At 48.7% G+C, this 24,277-nt stretch overlaps 2 protein-coding genes across 5 annotated transcripts in view; both read left to right on the top strand.

The window, feature by feature from the left end:
• Positions 1 to 9,669, top strand: part of SIRT2 (sirtuin 2) — a 33,260-nt gene extending 23,591 nt beyond the window's left edge. Inside the window, exons 9-16 of the mRNA XM_016188513.2 lie at positions 1,572 to 1,701; positions 5,802 to 5,861; positions 6,133 to 6,188; positions 6,320 to 6,396; positions 6,482 to 6,533; positions 8,685 to 8,755; positions 8,871 to 8,937; positions 9,028 to 9,669. Of these exons, the coding sequence (XP_016043999.1) occupies positions 1,572 to 1,701; positions 5,802 to 5,861; positions 6,133 to 6,188; positions 6,320 to 6,396; positions 6,482 to 6,533; positions 8,685 to 8,755; positions 8,871 to 8,937; positions 9,028 to 9,177 (663 nt within the window). The 3' untranslated portion in view covers positions 9,178 to 9,669. The remainder of the gene's footprint in view (positions 1 to 1,571; positions 1,702 to 5,801; positions 5,862 to 6,132; positions 6,189 to 6,319; positions 6,397 to 6,481; positions 6,534 to 8,684; positions 8,756 to 8,870; positions 8,938 to 9,027) is intronic.
• Positions 9,670 to 12,872: 3,203 nt separating this feature from the next.
• Positions 12,873 to 24,277, top strand: part of LOC103114317 (heterogeneous nuclear ribonucleoprotein L) — a 37,968-nt gene continuing 26,563 nt past the window's right edge. For 3 of the 4 annotated variants that reach the window (XR_009548352.1, XM_060185883.1, XM_060185882.1), the window contains exons 1-7: positions 19,456 to 19,514; positions 20,216 to 20,280; positions 20,492 to 20,650; positions 20,731 to 21,174; positions 22,345 to 22,662; positions 22,777 to 22,908; positions 23,083 to 23,246. Coding sequence is in view for 3 of the 4 variants with exons in the window: in XM_060185883.1 (XP_060041866.1) it covers positions 19,471 to 19,514; positions 20,216 to 20,280; positions 20,492 to 20,650; positions 20,731 to 21,174; positions 22,345 to 22,662; positions 22,777 to 22,908; positions 23,083 to 23,246 (1,326 nt within the window). In the remaining variant the exon portion in view is untranslated. Of the gene's footprint in view, positions 13,198 to 13,409; positions 13,570 to 17,227; positions 17,331 to 19,441; positions 19,515 to 20,215; positions 20,281 to 20,491; positions 20,651 to 20,730; positions 21,175 to 22,344; positions 22,663 to 22,776; positions 22,909 to 23,082; positions 23,247 to 23,334; positions 24,129 to 24,277 lie in introns of those variants that run through there. The other variant, XM_016188527.2, reaches the window with a different exon arrangement.

The following is a 24,277-nucleotide window of genomic DNA, read 5'->3' as shown; positions in this document are numbered from 1 at the left end:
GTCGCTTCACAAGCGGTGAAGCTGGTCTTCAGGTGTCTGTCTTTCTCTCCCTCTCTCTGTCTTCCCCCTCCTCTCTCCATTTCTCTCTGTCCTATCTAACGACATCAATAATAACTACAACAATAAAACAACAAGGGCAACAAAAGGAAATAAATATTTAAAAAATTTTTAATTCTTTAAAAAAAAGAAAAAAGAAGGAAAAATGTCTGTGTGGAAGAGAAGGGGGTCCTTGCCAACTTGGTAAGGAAAGTAGCTGTTTCTGAAAAAAAGGCTGATTCATATGCCATCTGTGACACAGAGTAGAGGACCAAACCTGTCTACTAAGAAAAAGTGTATGAAAACCCAAATAAGCTCTCCAGCATGCTCACACAGGGGCTGGGCCGCCACGTGCAGTTGTGCAAGTTGAGGACTATGGAAACTGAGGGGTTTTCCACTTACCATGGAGATGGTGTGGTTTGTACATTGATTGCAGCAAATTTGAGGCAACTGGCTACACAGGAGGGTTTTAACAAAAATAAATTTTTGGGGGGTTGCATTATCTGTATATGAAAAAAGAACTGAGCTGGTATATAGCCCACCCCTCAATGCATTGAAGGAAGCTTTGGTGCTGTAGTTTCTCTCTCTCTCTCTCTCTCTCTCTTTCTCCTTCCTTGACTCTGTCTGGAAAAGGAAGAAAGGAATTGAAGAAAAGAAAAAAAAAGTAAATGAAGTGGAAGTTGGGCAGTAGCGCATCGGGTTAAGTGCAGGTGGTGCAAAGCTTAAGGACCGTCCTAAAGATCCCAGTTCAAGCAGGTTCAAATCTGTCTTTCTCTCCCCGTCTGTTTTCCCCTCCCCTCCTCCATTTCTCTCTGTCCTATCCAACAACGACGACATCAATAACAACAATAATAACTACAACAAGGGCAACAAAAGGGAATAAATATTTTTTAAAAAAAGCAAATGAAGGAAGGAAAAGAAATTTTCTCAGAAGTAGTGTAATCATACATGCACGAGACTGAATCACTGCAAAAGAAAAAGTGTGTGTGAGAGAGAGAGAGAGGCGGGGGGTGATTAAAGTACTGTTCAGCTAGAGAGCGAGAGAGAGAGAGAGAGAGAGAGAGGCGGAGGGTGATTGAAGTACTGCTCAGCTAGAGAGAGAGAGGCGGAGAGTGAAGTACTGCTCAGCTAGAGAGAGAGAGAGAGGCGGAGGGTGATTGAAGTACTGCTCAGCTCTGACTTACAGGATGCCAGGGACTGAACCTGGTTCTTCACAGATGCTACTCTTGTGCTCTGCCACTGAGCTGTCTCAGCAACCCGAGTCATTTTTGCTGTGATGTGTCAGTTCATTTGCTTTGACTGTGCCTATTCCATCTATGATCCCATATTTGTCTTTTCACTTCCTTCTTGATTTCCCTCAGCAAGGACACCCAAGGTCACCCAAGGCTTGCCCTTTCAGAGGTGTCCCTCGTACTCTGCCTCTTCCTCTCCCCAACTCATCTCTTTCAGCCATAGCACCCCAGGCTGCCTTGCCTTCTGCTCTCTTGAGGACTGCCGTTCCCCTCTGACACCCCTTCATTCATTTCTCCATCCAGAACATAGATACCCTGGAGCGAGTGGCAGGGCTAGAGCCTGAGGACCTGGTGGAAGCCCATGGCACCTTCTACACTTCCCACTGCGTCAGCCCTGTCTGCCGGCAGGAATACCCGCTCAGCTGGATGAAAGGTGAGTGGCTGGTAGCTACCTGTCCTCTCCACAGTGGTGGAATAGCCCTGGTTGGCCTCCACTCAACTCTATGCATCTTTTTATTTTCTCTTCTCTTTTCTTCCTCCTTTTTTTAAAATATATATATATTTATTTATTTATTTATTTATTCCCTTTTGTTGCCCTTGTTTTTTTTATTGTTGTAGTTGTTAACTGATGTCGTCATTGTTGGATAGGACAGAGAGACATTGAGAGAGGAGGGGAAGACAAAGAGGGGGAGAGAAAGATAGACACCTACAGACCTGCTTCACCGCTTGTGAAACGACTTCCCTGTGGGTGGCGGGGGGCAGGGGTGGGGCTCAAATCCAGATCCTTGAACTGTTCCTTGTGCTTTGCGCCACCTGCGCTTAACCCGCTGTGCCTGACTCCCAGGTTTATATATTTATGAGATAGAGGAGGAGAAAAAACTAGAGCATCACCATGGCACCTGTGTGGTCCTAGGGATTGAACTTGGGAACTCAGGCTTGAGAATCCAATGTTCTTCCTATCCATTGTGCCACCTCTTAGGCTACCTTCTGATTTTTTTTTTCCTTAAAAAAATGTGCAACCTTTTGCTCCCCACCTGCAGGGGGTGACGCTTCACAAGCGGTCTTTCTCTCCCCCTCTCTGTATCCCCTCCTCTCTCAATTTCTCTCTGTCCTGTCCAATAACCTCATCAGTGGCAACAATGACAATGACGACCACAACAAGGGCAACAAAAATGGGGAAAAAATGGCCTCCAGGAGCAGTGGATTCGTAGTGCAGGCACCGAGCCCAGCAATAACGCTGGAGGGAAAAAAAAAAAAAAAGGTGCGACTAGGAGGGCTGGGGAAACAGCATAAAGATTATACAAAAACACTTAACATGCCTAAAGCACCAAAGGTTCAATCCCAGAACCACCTCCGTAAGCCAGAGTTGAGCAGTGCTTTGGTAAAAAAAAAAAAAAAAGAAAAACGTGTAACTGAGGGCTGGGGAGACAAGTATAGTGGTTCTATAAAAGACTTTTATATATATATATATATATATATATATATATATATATTTATATATTTATATATATATATATATATATTATTTATTTTATTTTCCCTTTTGTTGCCCTTGTTGTCTTTTTGTTGTAGTAGTTATTATTGTTGTTGTTATTGATGTCATTGTTTTTGGATAGGACAGAGAGAAATGGAGAGAGGAGGGGAAGACAGAGAAGGGGAGAGAAAGAGAGACACCTGTAGACCTGCTTCACCACCTGTGAAGTGACTCCCTTGCAGGTGGGGAGCCGGGGGCTCGAACCGGGATCCTTACACTGGTCCTTGCACTTTGCGCCACGTGCGCTTAACCTACAGCGCTGTCACCCGACTCCCTGTAAAAGACTTTTCTGCCTGAAGCTATGTGGTCTCAGGTTTAATCCCCAATACCACCATAAGCCAGAGCTGAGCAGTGCTCTGGTAACAAAACAAAACAAGACAATAAATAAATAAATAAATGAATTAGGCAGAAAGAAAAAGGATTTTATACTTATTTATTTATTTATTTATTTTCCCTTTTGTTGCCCTTGTTGTTTTGTTGTTGTTGTAGTTACTATTGTTGTTGTTATTGATGTAATTGTTGTTGGCTAGGACAGAGAGAAATGGAGAGAGGAGGGGAAGACAGAGTGGGGAGAGAAAGATAGACACCCGCAGATCTGCTTCACCACCTATGAAGTGACCCCCCTCAGGTGGGAGCCAGGGGCTCAAATCTGGATCCTTATGCCAGTCCTTGAGCTTTGCACCATATGCACTTAATCCACTATACTACCGCCTGACTTCCTTATTTACTATTTCTTTAGCAGAGCACTTCTCAGCTCTGGCTTATGATAGTGGAAGAGATTGAACCTGGGGCCTCAGGCATGAGCGTTTCCTTCAGTGCCATAGTGCTCCCATGCAGTAGATGAGCTATCTCACTAGTCTTTAACTGTTAGGTTATTGAAGTGTTAAAAGTAACCTGTTGGGGGACCAGGTGGTATGCACCTGGTTAAGCACACACACTACAGTGCACAAGGACCCAGGTTCAAGCCCCTGGTCCCCACCTGCAGGGGGAAAGCTTCACAAGTGGTGAAGCAGAGCTGCAGGTGTCTCTCTGTCTCTCTCCCTCTCTCAATCTCCCCTCCCCTCTCAATTTCCCTGTCTCTACCCAATGATAAAAATAAATTAAAAAAATAAAACAAACAAACAAACAAAAGTAACCTGTTTCTCTGATCCCCATCTGGACAGTGCTGTGCTGGACACACAGGAGCTAATGAGCATATTCCAGGGGGTGTGGAGCCCCTAACCTGGCAAGGGGTGCAGGCTGGGGACAGTCCCTAGGGGGTACAGAGCACAAGGCTTGCTAATGTACATGGAATGGCAGAGTGTTCAAACAGACAAAAAAAAAAAAAAAAAAAAAGACAACAGTGTATCCTGTGCACATGTCTTTAATACCAGGGAGCAGGGGGAGCTGCTTTCTGGCACCCATTGTGCTGACTAAGAAGCCACTGTGTCTCCTATGGAAACCAGCTCTGACATTTTTTATTCAGATTTCACAAAGCCGCTGGTGTCCAGGGGCGATCAGGACAGCTGCAGGACTGGATGTAGTGCCCCTGGGAGGGTCTTTTTGATGAAATGCCAGCTGACTGCCCCTGAACTGAGGCTCCCTGAATAACTCAGCTACACAGCTGGGGTGGGGAGTGAGACACGCAACGCACATGAATTGCCCCATTATATTCCACTCCCAGCCAACACACACACACACACACACACACACACACTCTCTCTCTCTCTCTCTCTCTCTCTCTCTCTCTCTCTCTCTCTGCCAGGGCAGGAAAACTGTGAAGCACTTACAAACATTAACATGGGATCTGTGAATATTTGTTGACAAGGAATAAATGAAGAGTTGAATGAACAAGCTAGGATTTTGTGGGGTGCCAGTAACGGGCCATCAAGCTTCCTTGATCAATAAGCCATGAGGGATGTAGCTTGTTGGTTCAGGGAGGGGAGGTGGCAGTCACAGAGCCTAAGGGTGGGAAGCAGCTGAGCCTGAGGACTTGTCTTGGACACCAGATGTCTGCATATGCCGGCTACCAGCTCTGGGACTCCCCCAACCCCCACCCCAGGCCTCTCTGACCCAGGATGAAATAGCAGTGCCCTCAGAGCATTATCCACATTCCCCAGGTAGGGGCTCATTGGTTATCTCAGTTGTTTAGTCTTTGTTTGTTTTTAACTTTATGGATGGAGGCTAATGGATCACAGTACAGTTGGTGTCACACGAGTACACTTTCTCATCTGCCTGTGATAGGTGTCTACAAAACACTCTCCTCACCTCCCCAGCACCCCTGGGGCTTCACCACTAAGGACTGACTTTGAGAGAGAGGGACAGGGAGAAGGCAGAGAGAACAACACTGAAGCTTCCTTCAATGCAGTGGGAGATGGGCTTGAGCCTAGGTGATATATATATATATATGTGTGTGTGTGTGTGTGTGTGTGTATATATATATATATATATATATATATATATATTAAATTAAATTGGCTAAAGACAGAATTGAGAGGGAAAAGGGAGATGAGAGAAAGAAAAAGAAAGACACTTGCAGGGCTGTTTCACCATTCATGAAGCTTTCCCCCTTCAGGTGGGGACTGGGAGCTCAAACCCGGGTCCTTGTGTATTATAATGTGTGCCCAACCAGGTGCGCCACCACCCAGCCCCCAGGACCTGCTTTTTATTATCTGACTCAATGGCTATAGATCTGATGCTGGAGCCGCCCCTGGAATACTTGGAGATAGAGGTTGGGGCACTTTCTAAAGAAGGAGTTTCCTTCTTTCTCTTTTTGCGGGTGGAGGGGACTGGGGTCTTGTGCGTGTGTGATTTCACCTCTCTAGGCTACTTTTTCATCCATGGACTGAGAGAGAAGACACCTCAGCACCGGAGCTTCCTTCGGTGGCATGACAGGAAGGGCTTTTCTGAGCAGGGCTCAAGCCAGAGTGACTGGGTTGTGTTTGCGCTGACAGTAGAGAAAGGAGTGGGAGGCCACAGGGCAGCCTGTCACCCTCTGCCTCTCTTCTTCCCACACCCAGAGAAGATCTTCTCGGAGGTGACTCCCAAGTGTGAGAAGTGTCAGAACGTGGTGAAGCCTGGTGAGCCTGTAACAAAGAAGACTCAGGCTGGGGACCCCCTCCCCCCCAATGCTCCCCACCCCAGCCACACACATTAACCCCTTCCCAAGGAGCCTGCACTCCCCATCTACCCACTCTCTGTCCTAAGCAGTGCCCCAAACCTGCCCTAGGGAGAGTTCCCCCACTGCTCTGTTCCCACCCCCACTCCCACAACTGCCCTCTTCCTGCCTGTTTCAGCTCCCCCCTTTTCATTGTCCCTTTCTGTCTGTGTGTCTGTCCATCTCGGCCTCAGACATCATCTTCTTCGGAGAGAACCTCCCACCTCGTTTCTTCTCTTGCATGCAGTCAGTAAGTGGCCCCGCCCCCCTGCCTCCTCCTTCCTGCCTTGTGGGCAGTGGCTGCCCCCCCCCCTTAGTTTCCCCAGGCTCTGCCTGGACCTGGTCCCCTCTCCCAGACCTCACTGACCATCCCCCTGTTAGGACTTCAAGAAAGTGGACCTCCTCATCATCATGGGCACCTCCCTGCAGGTGCAGCCTTTTGCATCCCTCATCAGCAAGTAGGTGGGGAATACGGGGTAGGGGGAGCTGCTGGGTCTGGGGAGTCAGGACAGGTCCTGACCACTCACTCCTCCACCTCCACAGGGCCCCCCTCTCTACACCACGCCTACTTATCAACAAGGAGAAGACCGGCCAGGTGAGTAGACTGTGGCCTCACACCTTCCTCAGCAACCAGGTCTCTAGGAGAATTCCACTTCCTTTTTTTGTTTGTTTGTTTTTTAACTTATTTTATTTTATATTTTATTTATTTATTTTCGCTTTTGTTGCCCATGTTTTTTTTATTGTTGTTGTAGTTATTATTGATGTCGTTGTTGCTAGATAGGACAGAGAGAAATGGAGAGAGGAGGAGAAGACAGAGAGGGGGAGAGAGAAAGATAGACACCTGCAGACCTGCTTCACTGCCTGTGAAATGACCCCCCCCCTGCAGGTGGGGAGCCAGGGCTTGAACTGGGTTCCTTATGCCAGTTCTTGTGCTTTGCGCCACCTGTGCTTAACCCGCTGCACTACCACCTGACTCCCCATAAAATATTTTTAAAAGAGAATGATTGCATTTATTTATTAATGAGAGATAAAAGGAAAGAGAGAAAGAGAACCAGGCAGGCATCACTCTGCTCCCCCCTGCAGTGGGGAGCCGGGGCCTCAAACTAGTCCAGTCCTTGCACTTCGTGTGGCGTGTGCTTAACCCCGTGGCTACCACCTGACTACCTGTTTTTGTTTTTTAAAGTTCTATTGGGGGGGGGAGCATGTGAGCTAGCATAGTGATTATGCAAAAGACTTTCACATCAGAGGCTCTGAGGTTCTATGTTCAATCCTCAGTACCACCGTAAGCCAAAGCTGAGCAGCGCTCTAGTTAAAAAGGAAAATATATATGCATATTGAGAAGGTAAAAATACCTCACTAGGTAGGGCATGTGCCCTGCTATGCGTCTCCCGAGTTTGAACCTGGCACTACGTGTGAGGTACTCTGACACCAGGGGGAAACTGTGGTGTGGTGGTGTCTCTCTGTCTTTCTGCAACGGGGGGCTTTAAAAAGGTATTTATTTTGAATAGAGACAGAGGAATGTAGAGGGAAGGGGGATATAGAGATACCTGCAGCACTGCTTCACTACTCATGAAAATGGGGAACTCCTGCAAGTGGGGAACAAGGACTTGAACCCTGGGTCCTTGAGCACTATAATGTGTGCACTCTACTAGGTATGCCACCACCTGGCGCCCCCTCCCTCTTTCTGTCCCTCTACGGAAGAAGGGCAAACGCTAGAAGAAGAAGAAGTCAGTCTAGAGTGATGAACTTGCTCATGCGACAATCACAAGTCGTTTCTTTTTCTTTGTTGCATATGAGATGGAAACAGTTTCATACGAGAGAGAGGAGGAGAAGCCAGAGCACCACCCCAGCACACGCAGCACTGGCAATGCCGGGCCTGAGGCCTTCGCCCTTTTGAGTAGGTGGCAGAACTCCAGCTCAAAGTGGCTTACACCAACCCAGGATTTTTGTGCTCCCCAGTTGTTGTGCTGAAGAATGGGGGACTAGGCTGGGAAGACAGCATGACTATGCAAAAAAGACTTTCACAGGCTAGGTGGTGACACACTTGATTAAGCACACATAGTACTAAGTGCAAGGACCCACAAAAGGATCTGGGTTTGAGCCACCCCCCCACACACACAGACCTACAAGGGGGACGCTTCACAGTGAAGCAGATCTGCAGGTGTCTATCTGTCTCTCTCTCTCCTCTCTCAATTTCTCTCTGTCTCTACCCAATAAAATAGAAAAAAAAAATGGCTGCCAGGAGCAGTGGATTTGTAGTGCCAGCAACAAGCCCCAATGATGACCCTGGAGACAGAAAAAAAAAAAAGGCTCTGAAGTCCCCAGGTTCAATCCCCAGCACTACCATAAGAGCCACAGTTGAGCAGTGCTCTGGTTTAAAAAAAAAAAAAAGGAAAGGGAACTAGTTACCCCCAGGTCCCCCAATAGTGCCACTGGGTGATGTGTTCCCTTCCCTGCCTCTCTTCCCAAAGATGGCTTCACCCCAAGCAGGATACTCCTGGGAGAGGATGTTCCCTGAATAGGCAATGTATGTGGTATGCCAGACACTGCTCTTAAGCCTTTTCTGTGTACAATCCCACTGACAGTTCACCCCTAACAGTGAGCGCAGGGGTTACCCCCACACTGCAGATAAGGCAGGTGAGACTCAGAGAGGCCAGATCACTTGCACAGTCAGGAAGTTGGGCCTCAGACGCAGGCTCCTGTGCCCATTGTTTTAGCTGCCCCCTCCCCCTTCCACTCCCCACAGACTGACCCTTTTCTGGGCATGATGATGGGCCTCGGGGGAGGCATGGACTTTGACTCCAAGAAAGCCTACAGGTAAGGTCTAGGTCTGTAAAGGGCTGACCAAGATGGGAGCAAAACCTTGGGAGGAGGACACAGGGACCCTGGCAGCAGCCACGCTGGGAGCTGACACTCTCTTCCCTGTCCATAGGGACGTGGCCTGGCTGGGTGACTGTGACCAAGGCTGCCTGGCCCTTGCTGACCTCTTGGGATGGAAGGTAAGGAGGCTGGGCTCACCCTGGACCCTGCTCCTCTTCACCATCCTCTGAACCCATGTGACCTCTGACCTCTGTATTTGCATCCTGCAGAAGGAGCTGGAGGACCTTGTCCGGAAGGAGCACGCCAACATAGATGCCCAGCCGGCCTCTGGGGTCCCCAACCTGACCTCTTCAGCTTCTCCCAAGAAATCTCCTACCAAGGCGAAGACCAAGAGCAGCGAGCCAGAGAAACCCCAGTGACAGCTGCTTGGTCCAGGGACAGCTGAGCCCCAACCAGCCCTGGCCCCCTCTAACTCTCAGCTCAGAATACCTCCCCAGTCTCTTAACCACTCCCTCAGGAAACCCAGGTGCCTGCGGGACAAATCTCTTAACACCTCCCCGGGGACTGACTTGGGCAGCCTATCTCTAACAGTCCTGCAGCCTTGAACCCTCCCAGCGGCCAGGGGGTGACGATCTCTAATCTCTAACTGCTCCCAGGGCCCAGCAGTGCCTCCACACTTCTAACCATCTCAGGATGGGATCCCGGGGCCCCCTGTGCTCTCTACTGCCCACAGCGGGGCCGGAAACTCACACCTAGGGTGGGGATCCAAGTCTGAAGCCCTCCCAAGTCTTTGCCTCTGGCTCTGAAAGTGGGTGTTGTGTCCCTTTCAACTGGGGGCCCACTTCCCACAGAGGGACTGACAGACAACATTGCTTCCTAGAGACAAATTAAAAACCACCACAACTAGCAAACAGCTGTCTGGCCTCCTGTTCTTTACTGTGGGTGCACAGAGAAGCAGCCAGAGGCAGGGGTCCCAGAGCTAAGGAACCCACACTCTCCACAAGCTTTTGTGAGGAAACAGTGAGGGCAGCTGGGGAAATAGTTCAATTGGTAGAGCACAGGACTAGCACACCTGAGAGGCCTGGTTCAATCCCCGTCATGGGTTGTACTGGAGAGGTGCTCTGGCTTCTCTCTCTCATTCTCTCATGTGAAACTCTCTTATATGAAATAAAGAAAGTAAGGGCCGGGTGGTGGTGCACCTGGTTGGGCACATATGTTACAATGTGTAAGGACCTGGGTTCGAGCCTCCAGTCCCCTCCTGAAGGGGGAAAGCTTTGCGAGTGGTGAAGCAGTGCTCTCTGTCGCTCTCCCTCTCTCTGACTCCCTTCCCTCTCAATTTCTTGCTGTCTGGATCCAATCAATAAATAAAGTTAATGCAAAGGAAAAAACTAAATCAAAAGAAAACAAGGAAAGGAGAGAGAGAGAAAGGGGAAAAAGAGAAAGAAGCAGCAGCAAGTGCTGGGGGAAAGAGCATATTGGTTCTGCAAAAAGACTCATGCCTGAAGCTCTGAGGTCCCAGGTTCAATCCCCAGCACCACCATCATTGCTCCGGTATCTCTCTCTCTCCCTCTCTCCTCCCTGTGTCTCATTAAAATAACAAAATAAAATGTTAAACAAGAAGAAGAAGAAGAAGGCCTAGATGGTGATATGTGTGGCTGAGTATATGCACATGTTACCATGCACAAGGTCCACCAGGGAGAAGCTTCATGAGCAGTGAAGCAGGTCTGCAGGTGTCTCTCTCTTATCTCCCTCTTCGTTCTCCATTTCTGTCTCTATTGAATAAATATTAAAAAAAAAAAAAAAAGAGAGTAAGAAAGGAAAGAAGGAAGGAAGGAAGAGTGAGGAAGGAGGACTCTTAATGGGTTTTGCCCTTTGACTCCCAATCTCCCAGGCTCCCTTCCTTCAAAATCTTATCACCTAAGACCTGAACCCTGAAAAAAGAGAGGAAGGTAAACTTAAGATTCCACCCCCAGCCCCGCCTCTTCCCCCTGCCGGCTCAGCTTCCTCTCTGCTGCGAGGAACTTTCACTTCCTGCTACCCAGGCCTCCCCTCCGAGAACAGGTAGGTGCCCCCAGGGACCCAGCAGCTGGCATCTTTACCTCCACAGCCAGGGCCTCCCTTTGAGAGTCAGTACTAGCCCCCCCCCAAGCACCTCCTTCCCATGGGACCTACAGGAGTGCCTGCCTCCCTTTTCCACCCCTCCTGCCTGCTCTTCCTCCCCCCCCCCCCACTAGGTACCTGCTCTCTGTTCCACTCCCCTGCTTCCTAAAAACCTGGGTTTGTGGTCAGTGGGCTGTCGAATTTGCTTAGCTGATAATTATCTACATCCTCTACCACCCTACGCAGAAGAACAGAAGCCCCAAGTCAGGGGCCCGTCCTCTCCCAACACTGGGTCTGTCCTTTCCCCACTATTTATTGGATGGATGACTATGTTTGCTTGTTTGTTTGTTTATTCTATCAGAGCACTGCTCAGTTCTGACTTAGGGTGGTGCTGGGGATTGAACCTGGGACTCGAGAGCCTCTGGCATGAGAATCTGCTTGCATAACTGCTAAATGCTGTATCCTCAGCCCCTTTTTGGGTAGGTGAATCTATGGTATGGACTCTACTTCAGACTCCAGGATTCACTGCAGGTGAAAACAATTCCCAAATGCTCAGCTCAAATGATAACCCACTGTGGGACACTGCACCCAGGAGACTGGCCCGATAGGTGGAGGGATAGATAGAGGGACAGATGCATAGACCAATGTTAGTGGTCGAATGTAGGCAGTGGGTGGTGGTGGTGGTGGTATAGGGATCATCCCGTACAAATTCTCTCTTTTTCTGAGTGTGTGTGTGTGATATTTGCTAGCCCCTCCATGTTCTAAGAAGGGTGTGTATGTGTAACATTTGTCTAACTTATGAACAATCTACTGTAAGTCCTGTCCTTCCTCAGACACTGGGTTTGGGCAAGGGTTGTTTGTTTGTTTGTTTTATATTAGCTTTATTTATTTATTGAATAGAGACAGCCAGAAATTGAGAGGGGAGGGGAGGGAGAGAGACAGAGAGATACCGGCAGCCCTGCTTCACCACTCATGAAGCTTTCCCCCTGTAGGTGGGGACCAGGGGCTCGAACCTGGGTCCTTTCGCACTGTAACGTGCGCTCAACCAGGTGCGCCACCACCTGGCCCCTGAGCAAGGGTTGTTATTCATATGGCTCTACCCTTTGTTAAAACCTTGAACTGTTTTTCCACTTCTTGGTTTAATAGTTGTCATTTTGAGTCCTTGTCCTTTCCCTTCACCCTGGGACACACTGACCTCCCTCCTGGGATCCCCAGGTTGCCCCACCATCCAGCAATTAATTGCCATCATGGTGGGGGAAACAGTATAACAGTTATGCAAAAGACTCCCACAACTGAAGCTCTGAAATTCCAGGTTCAATCCCCAGCACCACTATAAACCTGAGCTGCAGTGCTCTCTCTGGTTACTCTCTTTCATCCATCTACCTGTCTAACTCTCCATCTCCATCTTTTTGTCTTCCATTAAAATAAGGGGGCTGGGTGGTAACGCAGTGGGTTAAGTGCATATGGCACAAAATACAAGGACCAGCGTAGATATCCTGGTTCGAGCCCCTGGTTCCCCACCTGCAGTTGGGGGGAAGGGGGTCATCTCTCAAGTAGTGCATCAGGTCTGCCGGTGTCTACTTTCTTTCCCCCTCTGTCTTCCCCTCCTTTCTCAATTTCTCTCTGTCCTATCCAATGACGATAACAATAACAAAGGCAACAAAAAATGGGAAAATTGCAATAAGGGCAACAAAAGGGAATAAATACATCGTTTTTTTTTTTTAAAAAATTTATTTATTTACTTATTCCCTTTTGTTGCCCTTGTTGTTTTATTGTTGTAGTTATTGTTGTTGTTATTGATGTCGTCGTTAGATAGGACAGAGAGAAATGGAGAGAGGAGGGGAAGACAGAGGGGGAAAGAAAGATAGACACTGGCAGACCTGATTCACTGCCTGTGAAGTGACTCCCCTGCAGGTGAGGACCCAGGGCTCAAACTGGAATCCTTACGCCGGTCCTTGCGCTTCGCACCACGTGCGCTTAACCCGCTGCACTACTGCCCAACTCCCATAAATATTTTTTTAAAAAATGGGAAAATTGGCCTCCAGGAGCAGTGGATTCATGGTGCAGGCACCGAGCCCCAGCGATAACCCTGCAGGCAAAAATAAGTAATATTTTTAAAATTGCCATCAGCCCTACCAAGGAGGCTTGGGGCCATTCTAATTGCTCAGGGTCTCTGCCATATTTGTGGTGAAAATTTTCAGGATCAGCCCTGGATCAAGGCAGCTTCAAGCCATCTCTTTCTCCTTGCTGAGGCCAGACCATGGCTTCCCGGCCTCCCGAATCCTGAGGATGGCCAAGCCAGAGGACAAGGCCTCTACAGGCCCCCGTGACAGGGAGAGGTGAGGGCTTCTGGGTCTGCTCTTGGGCTTAGATGCCTCATCCATCCCATGCCCCCCCACACACACACACACACACATCCCAGGACCCTGACTTCCCCACCTCTGACCCTTTGGTCCTGGCTGTCCTTTCCTGCACCTTTCACCCTCCCACCCACCCCAGTGTCCCAAAGCCTACCACTGAGCCCTGATCTTCTGGACCCTGTATATCCCAGACTGGCCCCATCACAGGCTGTCAGAGCAGGAGAGACCTCCTTCGGGGTCCTGGGGATCCCAGAACCAGTTGTTCGCCTGCGGAGGACATGGGGTGTGTGGCAGGTCCCTGAGCTGGACTCCCCACAAGCAGAGGCCTTGATGGAGTTGTGGCCACAGGGGGTGAGTACTCGCAGCTGGGCCCTCTAAAGCTCCCTGTGCCGCCCCGAATCAGGCAAGACGCTGCTGGCTGCCAGTGACAAACTTAGCACGACTCAGCCCAACTGAAAGGCTGCTTGCTGATTCAGAGGATGGGATAATCCAGAACAAAAATGAAGTCTGGAGGCTGGGAGACAGCATAATGGAGCTGCCAAAGACTTTCATGCCTAAGTCACAGAGATCCCAGATTCAATGCCCAGTAACACTGTAAGCCAGAGCTGAGCAGTGCTCTAGTCTGTCTCTTTCTCCTGCAGATCTCTCTCTCTCCCATTACAATAAGTATATTTTCTCATTTTTCCTTTCTTTCTTTCTTTCTTTCTTTCTTTCTTTCTTTCTTTCTTTTTAATACAGATATTGAGAGGGAAGGGGGAGATAGAGAAGGAAAGAGATACCTGCCAACCTGCTTCCCCCCCCTGCAGTTGAGGACTAGAGACTAGAGCTTGATCCCAGGTCCTTATGCATGGTCATGTGTGCACTCAACCGGGTGCACCACTGCTTGGCCCATAAAAACATCCTTTTAAATTAATTTCAAGAATATCTGGAGCCTGCATGTCAGATAACTTACAAAGTTCTCTTCCTCCCAGTTCTTGACTTTATTATTATGTTTTACCATTATTTTTTACTTTTTAAATTATATTTATTTATTTTCCCTTTTGCTGCTTTTATTGTTGCTATTGTCACTGATGTTGTCATTGTTGGATAGGACAGAGAGAAATGGGAGAGAGGAGGGGAAGACAGAAAGGGGGAGAGAAAGACAGACACCTGCAGACCTGCTTCACCGCCTGTGAAATGACTCCCCTGCAGGTGGGGAGCCAGAGGATCGAACTGGGATCCTTCCGCTGGTCCTTGTGCTTTGCGCCACGTGCGCTTAACCGCTGTGCGCAACTCCCTATTATTATTATTATTATTTTAAAAGATTTATTTTACTTACTATGAGAGAGAAAGAGACTCACTTGGGACTCTGTGGGGGTGGGAGGAGGCAAGGAGACAGAGAAACTAGAGCACCATTTGGTACATGTAGTGCCAGGGATCAAACCAGGAATCTTAAGCATGATGTTCTACCCGTTGAACCATTTTTCCAGCGGCTTTTGGCTGTGATTTAAACTGTGAGGAAGTGGCCCAGGTGATGGCTAAGTGGATCAAGCACACATGTGGTCCTGAATTCAATCTCTGACAGTGTATTTGTATTGTCAGAGCTCTCTGGGTTCCAGTCCCCAGTCCCTACCTCCAGGGGGAAAGCTTCACAAGCTGTGAAGCAGGGCTACAGGTGTCTGTCTCTCTTTTTCCCTTTCTATCTCCCTCTCCCCTCTCCATTTCTGTCTGTCCTATCAAGTGAAAATAAATAAATGAAATCTTTAAGAATTAATAATAAGGGGCCGGGTGGTAGTGCACCCGATTAAGTGCACATAATACCAAATGAAAGGACCCCTGCAAGGATCCCGATTTGAGCCCCTGCTTCCCACCTGCAAGGGGGGGAGTTTCACAAGCAGTGAAGCAGGTCTACAGGTGTCTTTCTCTTTCCCTCTCTGTCTCCCCTCCTCAGTTTCTCTCTGTCCTATAGAATAAAAAATAAAAAATGGCCACCAGGAGCAGTGTATTCCTAGTACTGGCACCAAGTCCCACTGATAATCCTGGAAACAAAAATATATAAACAACAACAACAATAATAATAATAAGTCAGGGAAATAGCATAGCCGTTTGCAACAGACTTTCTTAGGCTCTGAGATCCCAGATTCAATCTCTGGCACCATCATAAGCTAGAAATTAAGCAGTGCTCTGGCAAAAACAACTGCAGACAGAAAAGTTATAAGCTGTGGGGAGTTTTGAATGTTTTGAATTGCATATGACAAGAGCTTATTCTATAACAGCTTAGATGAGAAAGGATTTGTCTCAGCATAACCAGAAAGGCAGCTGCTCGCTCTAGTTCAGCAGCTGGGGTGGTGTCAAGGCCAGCTCCCCTGTAGTCCTTTTGGGCGCCCCTTCTGATTACCAAAGGCTTCCCAGGCTCAAGCACTTGTGTGCATTCCAGATGAGAGGAGGGGAAGAAAGGACAGGAGGCCCCTGCAAAGGAAAGGCATTCCCACTTAATTCAGAACACATGAATGTGGCCCTAGGAGCAATTCTTTTCTTTCTTCCTCTCTTTTTCTCCTTCCTTCCTTCCTTCCTTCCTTCCTTCCTTCCTCTCTCTTTCTCTCTCCCTTCCTTCCTCTCTCCCTCTCTTTTTGCCACCAGGGTTACTGCTAGGGCTCAGTGCCTGTATGACAAATCCACCACTCCTGGTAGCAATTATTATTATTATTATTATTATTTTATATGTACACACACACACACACACACATATATATATATATATATATATTTTTTTTTTTTTACCAGAGCACGGCCCAGCTCTGGTTTATGGTGGTATAGGGGACATTGGAACCTTAGGCATGAAAATAATTTTTAAGGGTGAGGTAGATAGCATAATGGTTATGCAAAGAGACTCTCATGACTAAGGCTTCAAAGTCCCAGGTTCAATCCCTGTGCCACCATAAGCCAGAGATGAGCAGTGCTCTGGTAATAATAAAAATAATAATAACAGGGGCCAGGTGGTAGCAGCACACCTGGTTAAACACATTACAGTGCATAAGGACATGGGTTTACAAGTGGTGAAGCAGGGCTGCAGGTGTCTCTCTGTCTCTCTCCCTATCTCCTTCTCCCCTCTCAATTTCTCTCTGTCTCTATCTAGTAAGTAAAAACTTTATATTTTAAAAACCTTTAATTTTTTCTTGTATTTGATAGGCTAGAGAGACATTGAGATGGGAGGGAGAGATAAAGAGGGAAGGAGAAGGGGGTCAGGTGGCGGCACACTGGGATAAATACACATAGTACGAAGCCCAAGGACCCGTAAAAGGATCCTGGTTTGGGCCCCTGGCTCCCCACCTATAGGAGAGGAAGCTTAAGCAGTGAAGCAGGTCTGTAGGTGTCTCTCTTTCTCTTCCCCTCTCTATCTTTCCCTCACTCAATTTCTCTCTTTCCTACCCAATAAAAAAAATGGGGAAAACAATGACACACAAGAGCAGTAGATTTGTACTCACTGTGCCACCTCTTGATTGCCCCAGTAATATATATGTTTATTTATCTGTAACGTCTGGAGATTTTCTGCTCTGGGATGACTTCTTCACAGAGAGAAAGACAGAGGCAAAGAAACCATAGCACCAAAGCTTCCTTCAGTGTAGTGGGGGCCAGGTTGGAACCCAAAATAGAGAAATGGATGTGAAGCAGGTTACAAGTCACAAGTATCAGGAGTGGGGCGGTAGTGCAGCAGGTTAGGCGCATGTGGCACAAAGCATAAGGAACATCCTAAGGATCCTGGTTCGAGCCCCCAGCTCCCCACCTACAGGGGAGTCACTTCACAGGCAGTGAAGCAGGTCTGCAGGTGTCTCTCTTTCTCTCCCCTTCTCTGTCTTCCCCTCCTCTCTCCATTTCTCTCTGTCCTATCCAACGATGATGATATCAATAACAACAACAATAAAACAGCAAGGGCAACAATAGGAAATAAATATTAAAAAAAAAAAAAGAAGTTGCAAATATTTTCACAAATCCTCTTCAACCTGATCTCCCCTTTCCCCTGGCCCCCCAGAGTTTCCTGGTCATAGGACACAACCCCAGTCAGGTGCTGATATTGAAGACAGGACCTTCACCAGGGGAAGTGAACACCTACCAGATCAAGAAGCTTCCTGCAGGTAAGAAGCCCAAGATTCTGGTCCAGTACAAACTTATAACCAGTTTTGGGGGCTTTTTTATTTTTTAATTAATTTTACACCAGAGCACTTTTCGGCTCTGGCTTATGGTGGTACAGGGGATTGATCCTGAGACATTGGAGCCTCAGGCATGAGAATCTGTTTGCATAACCATTATGCTATCTACCCCTGCCCCAAACTTATAACCAGTAACAGTCACCTTTGCTACCATCTCCTCAGACCTGTCATGTTTTTTTTTAATTAATTTATTTATAATTTATACAAGAGAGAAGCAGAGTGCCACTCTGGCATATGTAATGATGAGGATTAAATTTGGGGCCTAGTACTTGAGAGTCTAACATTTTATTCACTGTGCCACATCTTGATTGCCCCAGTAATTAATATGTGTGTGTTTATATATTTGTTTGTTTTGGTTTTTTTGTTGTTGTTTATCTATCACATCTGGGGATTTTCTGCTCTGGGCTGACTTTTTCAGAGAGAAAAAGACAGAGGCTTCTAAAAGATCTGAGAGCAGAGGAGACAGCATAATGGTTATGTAGAGAGACTCATGCCTGAGGCTTCAAAGTCCCAGGCTCAATCTCTAGCACCATCATAAGTCAAGAGTTGAGCATTTCTGAAAAGAAAACACAAGTAGAACCTGAAATGGAATTGGCGTATTGCACCAAAGTAAAAGACTCTGGGGAGGGTGGGTGGGTGGGGAGAATACAGGTCCATGAAAGATGATGAATGACATAGTGGGGGTTGTATTGTTAAATGGGAAACTGGGGAATGTTATGCATGTACAAACTACTGTATTTACTGTTGAATGTAAAACATTAATTCCCCAATAAAGAAATAAATTAAGAAAAAAGAAGTAAGTTATAAAAAAAAAGAGTTGAGCATTTCTCTGATAAAAACAAACAAACAAACAGTATAAGGATCTGAGTTTGAGCCCCTGCCCCCCACCTGCAGTGGGGACACTTCACAAGCAGTGAAGTAGGTCTGCAGGTGTTTATCTTTCTCTCTGCTCTCTATTTCCCAGGCCCCTCTCAAGGTCTCTCTGTCCCAACAAATAAAACAATAGGGAAAAAATGGAAAAAAAAGACCACTGTGAGTGATGGATTTGTAGTGCCTGCACTGAGCCTCAGAGATAACCCTGGAGGCTAAATAAATAAAAAAAAATATCTAAATTGTCCCATTCCTCTCTACCTCCATCACCCTGGTGGGAATTTCCAGGTTCATGTACCCAGACTGATGTAGTAGCCTCCTCTCTTGTCTCTGGTCTCCCTACAACAGTTTTTTTTTTTTTTTCCCCTTTTCTTTCCACCAGGACTTGGTACCTGCATGAGGAATGCACTGCTCCACTGCTCCAGGCAGCCTCTTTATTTATTTTTCTTTATTTGTTTTATTTGATAGGACAGACAGAAACTGAAAGGGAAGTGGAAGGTAGGAGGGAGGGAGAGGAAGAGGAGGAAAAAGAGCGAGAGACCTGCAGCACTGCTTCACCACTTGTGAAGCTTCCCCCACCTGCAGGTGGGGAGCAGGGGCTTGAACCCGGGTCCTTGAACATGATGATGTATGTGCTCAACCAGATTCACCACTTCCCAGTCCATAGAAAGTCCTCGTTCTGGGAGTCGGGAGGTAGCACAGCAGGTTAAGCGCACATGGCACGAAGCACAAGGACCGGCGTAAGGATCCCAGTTTAAACCCCCAGCTCCCCACCTGCAGGGGAGTCGCTTCACGGGTGGTGAAGCAGGTCTGCAGGTGTCTGTCTTTCTCTCTTCCTCTCTGTCTTCCCCTCCTCTCTCCATTTCTCTCTGTCCTATCCAATGACAGCAACAACAACAACAATAATAATCACAACAATGATAAAACAACAAGGACAACAAAAGGGAAAAAAATGGTTCCCAGGAGCAGTGGATTCATGGTGCAGGCACTGAGCCCCAGCAGTAACCCTGGAGGCCAAAAAAAAAAAAAAAGAAAAAGAAAGGAAAAGAAAAAGAAATGCCCTTGTTCTGAGGATTTTTGGAGGGCTTTCAGGACTAGGGAAGAGAGTCCCGGGACAGAGGAGGCTGCCACTCCCTAATGTGTCCTGCCTTGATTCCTCCCTCCAGGTGTGTCTCTGGAATCTTCTAATATTTGCATGCCAGACCTGCTCCACCTCCTGGCCTTCCTGTCAGCCAGCAGGTACAGGTCACCCATCAAAAGTGCCGGGATGGGATGTGGTAGACAAATAGTTGGCTGGGTGGGGTGCATGCCTTGCCATGTGCAGGCTCTGGGTTTGGACCCTGGCACCACATGGAGGTGCTCTGGCACCAGGGGAAGCCTTAGTCCTATTCTTCCTTCTCTCTCTGAATGAAAAGCAAAAAGTCTGAAATGGTGAAACCAGGGGCCGGGTGGTAGCTCATCTGGTTAAGCACATACATTACCATACACAAGAACCAGGGTTCAAACCCCCAGGCTCCACTTGCGGTGGAAATGCTTTAAGAGTGGTAAAGCAGGGCTGCAGGTGTCTCTCACTGCTATCTCCCCATCCTTCTGTCTCTGTCCATTGAATAATAAATAAAAGATTTAAAAAAGAGAATTATTGGGACTGGGTAGTAGTGTACCTGGTTAAGTGCACATGTTACAGTGCACAAGAAACTGGATTCGAGCCCCTGGCCCCTCTCTATCTCCCCCTTCCCTCTCAATTTATGGCTGTCTCTATCCAATAAATAAATAAATATTAAAAACTTAAAGACTATTTAAAAAAAGAATTGTTAAAAACAATGGTGAAACTATACATGCATGAACCCCCAGCTCCTGAACACACACAATGGCAAAGACAGAGTGGGATTCTTCCCTAAGACACCGCACCTACATCATAACTCCCTCTTTTCTTTTTTCAGGGATGTTTTGCCCAGGACTCTGCTTTTGCCTCCTCCCATGCTAAGCCACAGAGACCAGCACACAGGTGAGGCCCGCTTCTCTGTGGGAGGTAGCAGCTCACTTTGAGCATCCAGGAGGTTGGGGATGGCATTATTGGGTCGAAGTGAGAGAAAATGGGAAGCTTGGCTCCTGGGGCTGAGTGAGAAGAGCCCAGGAAACCAGCTGGGGAAGGCTCCCAGTGTCCTGAGGGGTGGCCCCTTACATACCTTGGAGTGCTCACTTCTGGTGGCCCCCAGGCCCTCTGCAGAGTGGCAGCATCCAAGTCACCGCCAAAGGCAGGGTGCTGTCCTTAGTGAACAAGCTCTACCTGGAGACTCACGGTGCATGGGGCGCATGGGGCGTGGAGCAGGTCCCCCCAGAGGCGCCTCTGCAGACAGCTAGGAAACAAGATCCAGGTGAGCTGGGCTGGGCTCAGGGCAGCTGAGGGCTGAGGCTGCTGCTGCCTCTGTGGGGCCTGACACCTCCTCACATCCAGCCCCTAGAAACGCCAGCCCTCATCGGGTCTCCTGGGTGGAAGGCCCGCTTAGTCCAGAAGATGACTACCCTGGGCCAACTCTGACCAGCCTGGTGGAGGAAAAGGAGGAGGAGGTGGAGGAGGAGGAGCAGGAACAGGAGAAAGAGAAGGAAGAAGATGACTACAAAGAAGAAGAGGAAGAAGCTGAGGATGAGCTGACCCGGCACATCCGTGCTCTGGTCAGGGCCCGGAACAGCTACGTGGCCAGGCAGTTCCGTAGTTTTCGGGCACGCTTGACCTCAGATTCTGGGGGGCCCCACAGGCCTGGGGACCCAGCTACAGAACTGCTTCAAGATGTCCGGCATCTTCTTACTGACCTCCAGGATCACTTGGCAGAGGACCCTGATGTCAGAGCCTTCTTTGGGAGCAGGGGTCCTGGGGCCCCCCAGAAGGACATAAATCTTGGTAATGAGGAGTGTCAGGAGTGGCCACTCCCTGAACTCCCAGGGCCTATGTGTGTTCATGCCCTACTTTCACTATTATATATTTGCTTGTTTTAGTTTTGCTATTATTATTATTAATTACCAACAGAGCTATCACTGGGGCTGGGTGCCTACATGATAAATTCACTGCTCCCAGTGGCCTTTTTTTTTTTTTTTAATCTTTTATTTGATAGAGACAAAGAGAAATTGAGAGGGGAAGAGGAGATAGAGAGAAAGAGAGTGGTCCGGGAAGTAGCACAGTGGATAAATCACTGAACTCCCAAGCATGAGGTCTTGAGTTCAGTCCCTGGCACCGTACGTACCAGGGTAATGTCTGATTCTTTCTCCACCTGTCTCTCTCATTAATTAATAAGTAAAATCTTTAAGAGAGAGAGAGAGATACTTGCGGCCCTGCTTCAATGCTTGTCCCCCTACAGATGGGGACTGAGGGCTTGAAACTGGGTCCTTACACATGGTAGCATGTGCACTCAACCAGGTATGCCATTGCCCAGCCCCTTATTTATTTATTTATTTATTTATTGTATTTATTAGATAGAAAAAGAGAGAAGTGGAGGGGCAAGGGGAGACAGAGAGGCACCTGCACTGCAGCACTGCTTCATTACTTGTGAAGCTTTCCCTCTGCAGGTGAGGACCTGGGACTTGAACTAAAGTCCTTGCACATGGTAGCTTGCACTCAACCAGATGTGCCACAACCCATCTCTTTTGTTTGTTTATTTATTTTTCCCCTGGGTGGGGAAATAGCATAATGGTTATGCAAACAGACTCTCAGGCCGGAGGCTCCCAGGTCCCAGGTTCAATCCCCCACACCACCGTAAACCAGAGCTGAGCAGTGAACCAGGGACTTCAGAGATTCAGGCATGAAAACCTATTGCAGAACCTTTATGCTGTCTTCCCTGCTCCCCACTTTCTCTTCATCCACGTGTGCCTCTTCCACTCACGCAGTTTCCCTACATGCATCCCCCTTCTCACCACTGCTTCATCCCACACAGGTGTGACAGCCCTGTCCCCCTCCTGCGTGTTCACACCCATGTCTATACAGGCGGGTGGATGGGCAGCAGCCAAGGAGGGGTGGGGATGGGCCAGGGTCCGGGGCACCTGGCTGCGCTCCCGTCACCCATTCTGCACCCCGCAGGCTCCTCGCTGGAGGCGGCCTTGTGCCGGGCGGTGCTGTCTCCACTGAAGCCCCTCCTGTGGAAGCGACTCCGCACCCTCCGCGCCCCGGAGCTGCGGCGACTGCGGAGACGACAGATAGCCCTGCGGGCGGAGGCAGGGCCTCCCGGCGGCCAGGGGACAGTGCCTAAAGGGCAGGGCCCCGCCTCCGCCCTGCGGAGCCGCATCCACGCGCGCCTCGCCCACCTGCACGCCGCCTGCGCCCCCCGCCGCAAGGTGGCGCTGCTGCTAGCTGTGTGCAGCGACGTCTACGCGGGCCTGGCTCCCGGGGAGAACCACGGTAACACGGAAGTCTACGTCTCCCTGAACTTGGGGTGGTCTGAAGGCTGCCGGAGCAGCTAGGATGGGAAGGCATGGACATGACCCTGAGAGGTTATTCTCGGGTCCCCAGCAGAGCCCCTAGGGGCCGACGCCTTTCTGCCTGCGCTGACAGAGGAGCTGATCTGGAGCCCAGACCTTGGGGAAACGCAATTAGACGTGGAGTTTCTAATGGAGCTTTTGGATCCCGACGAGCTGCTGGGAGAGGGTGAGCATCACTCCCCCAGGCCCCATGCACAGGACTCCACGGGGGCGCCCTGCTGCTCCCCGATCCTCCAGGCTGTCTCACTTAGCTGAAGGAGGGAAGAGGAGCAAACTGCATGGGGGGTGGATGACATAGAAAGGTTGATTTGCAGCGCTCACTTCCCCTCCTTGTTCCTAGCCGGGTACTACCTGACCACGTGGTTTGGAGCGCTGCACCACATCGCCCACTACCAGCCCGAGGTGGGCCGCGCACCCCAGGAGCTCAGCAACGAGGCCCGGGCTTCCCTGCGCCAGTGGCACCGCAGGCGGACGCTGCACAGATCTGCCAGCGAGGAAGGCCAGGTAATCGCTATGGGCACCGCGGGTGGATGGCAGGACTGGGCCTGTGGCCTTCCTGACCGGGCCTCCTGCCTTTCTCCTCTCTCCACAGGCCGACCTGTCCTTTGAGGAGCCGTGGGCCATAGAGAATGTCTAGAGACCAGGGATGATTAGTCTGAGTCTCTGCTCCTCCAACAATATGCAGGAGGCACCTGGGACCACTTGGACTTCTGACCCTTCCAGTTGGGAAGCAGCAAGGAAGAGAGGGGCTCAGGAAAAGGACCCACCTTAGGGGTTTGCACTGACTATTGCTGCTTCCCTTAGACGTCCTTCCTTAGCACCCACCCAGCTCCTACCTTCAGGTCTTAAGGTGGATGTCACTTTCCCAATGAGGATCTCAAACACACACACACCCCCATCTAAAGCTGGGATTCCTCTGCTTGACTTTCCCTGTGGAAGACAGATTAACTACCTCTGAATCCCCAGAAGCTGTGAATAGCTTATCTTACTTAGTAAAAGTGACTTTGCACAAGTGATTAAATTCAGGATCTTGAGATGGGAAAGTTATCCTGGGTTCAGGTGGGCCCAGTGCAATCACAGGGTTTTTATAGGAAAGAGACTGAGGAAAGTGTCTGAGGGAGGTGGCCAGGGGCCAAAGGCTGCAGGTACCCTCTAGCTGAAAACACAAGGGGTGAACTTTCCCCCCTGGAACCACCAGTAGGAGCGTGGGGTTTCTAATGGAGCTCTTGGATCCTGATGAGCTGCTGGGAGAGGGTGAGCATTTTATTTTTATTTTTATACCTTATTTTTATACCTATGCAGCTTTATATTTTTATACCTGAGGCCTGTTTTGGACCCTTGGCTTTCAGGACTGCAAGATAATAAAAGTGTGCTTTTGAAAAGTCATTAAGTAATGTGGTTATTTGTACAGCAGTGGTCAGAAATGAATGCACTTTCTCACCTTGATCTTTATACTTTTCTCTGGAAGATAACAAACCATGCAATATTATTATTGCACTGCTAAACAAGACTTTGGTCAACATAGGCCAACATAG

This window comes from Erinaceus europaeus, chromosome 2 (genome assembly GCF_950295315.1).
Source record: "Erinaceus europaeus chromosome 2, mEriEur2.1, whole genome shotgun sequence".
NCBI lineage: Eukaryota > Metazoa > Chordata > Mammalia > Eulipotyphla > Erinaceidae > Erinaceus > Erinaceus europaeus.
Note: the sequence above shows the minus strand (reverse complement) of the source record. Positions and strands in the feature narration are given on the sequence as shown.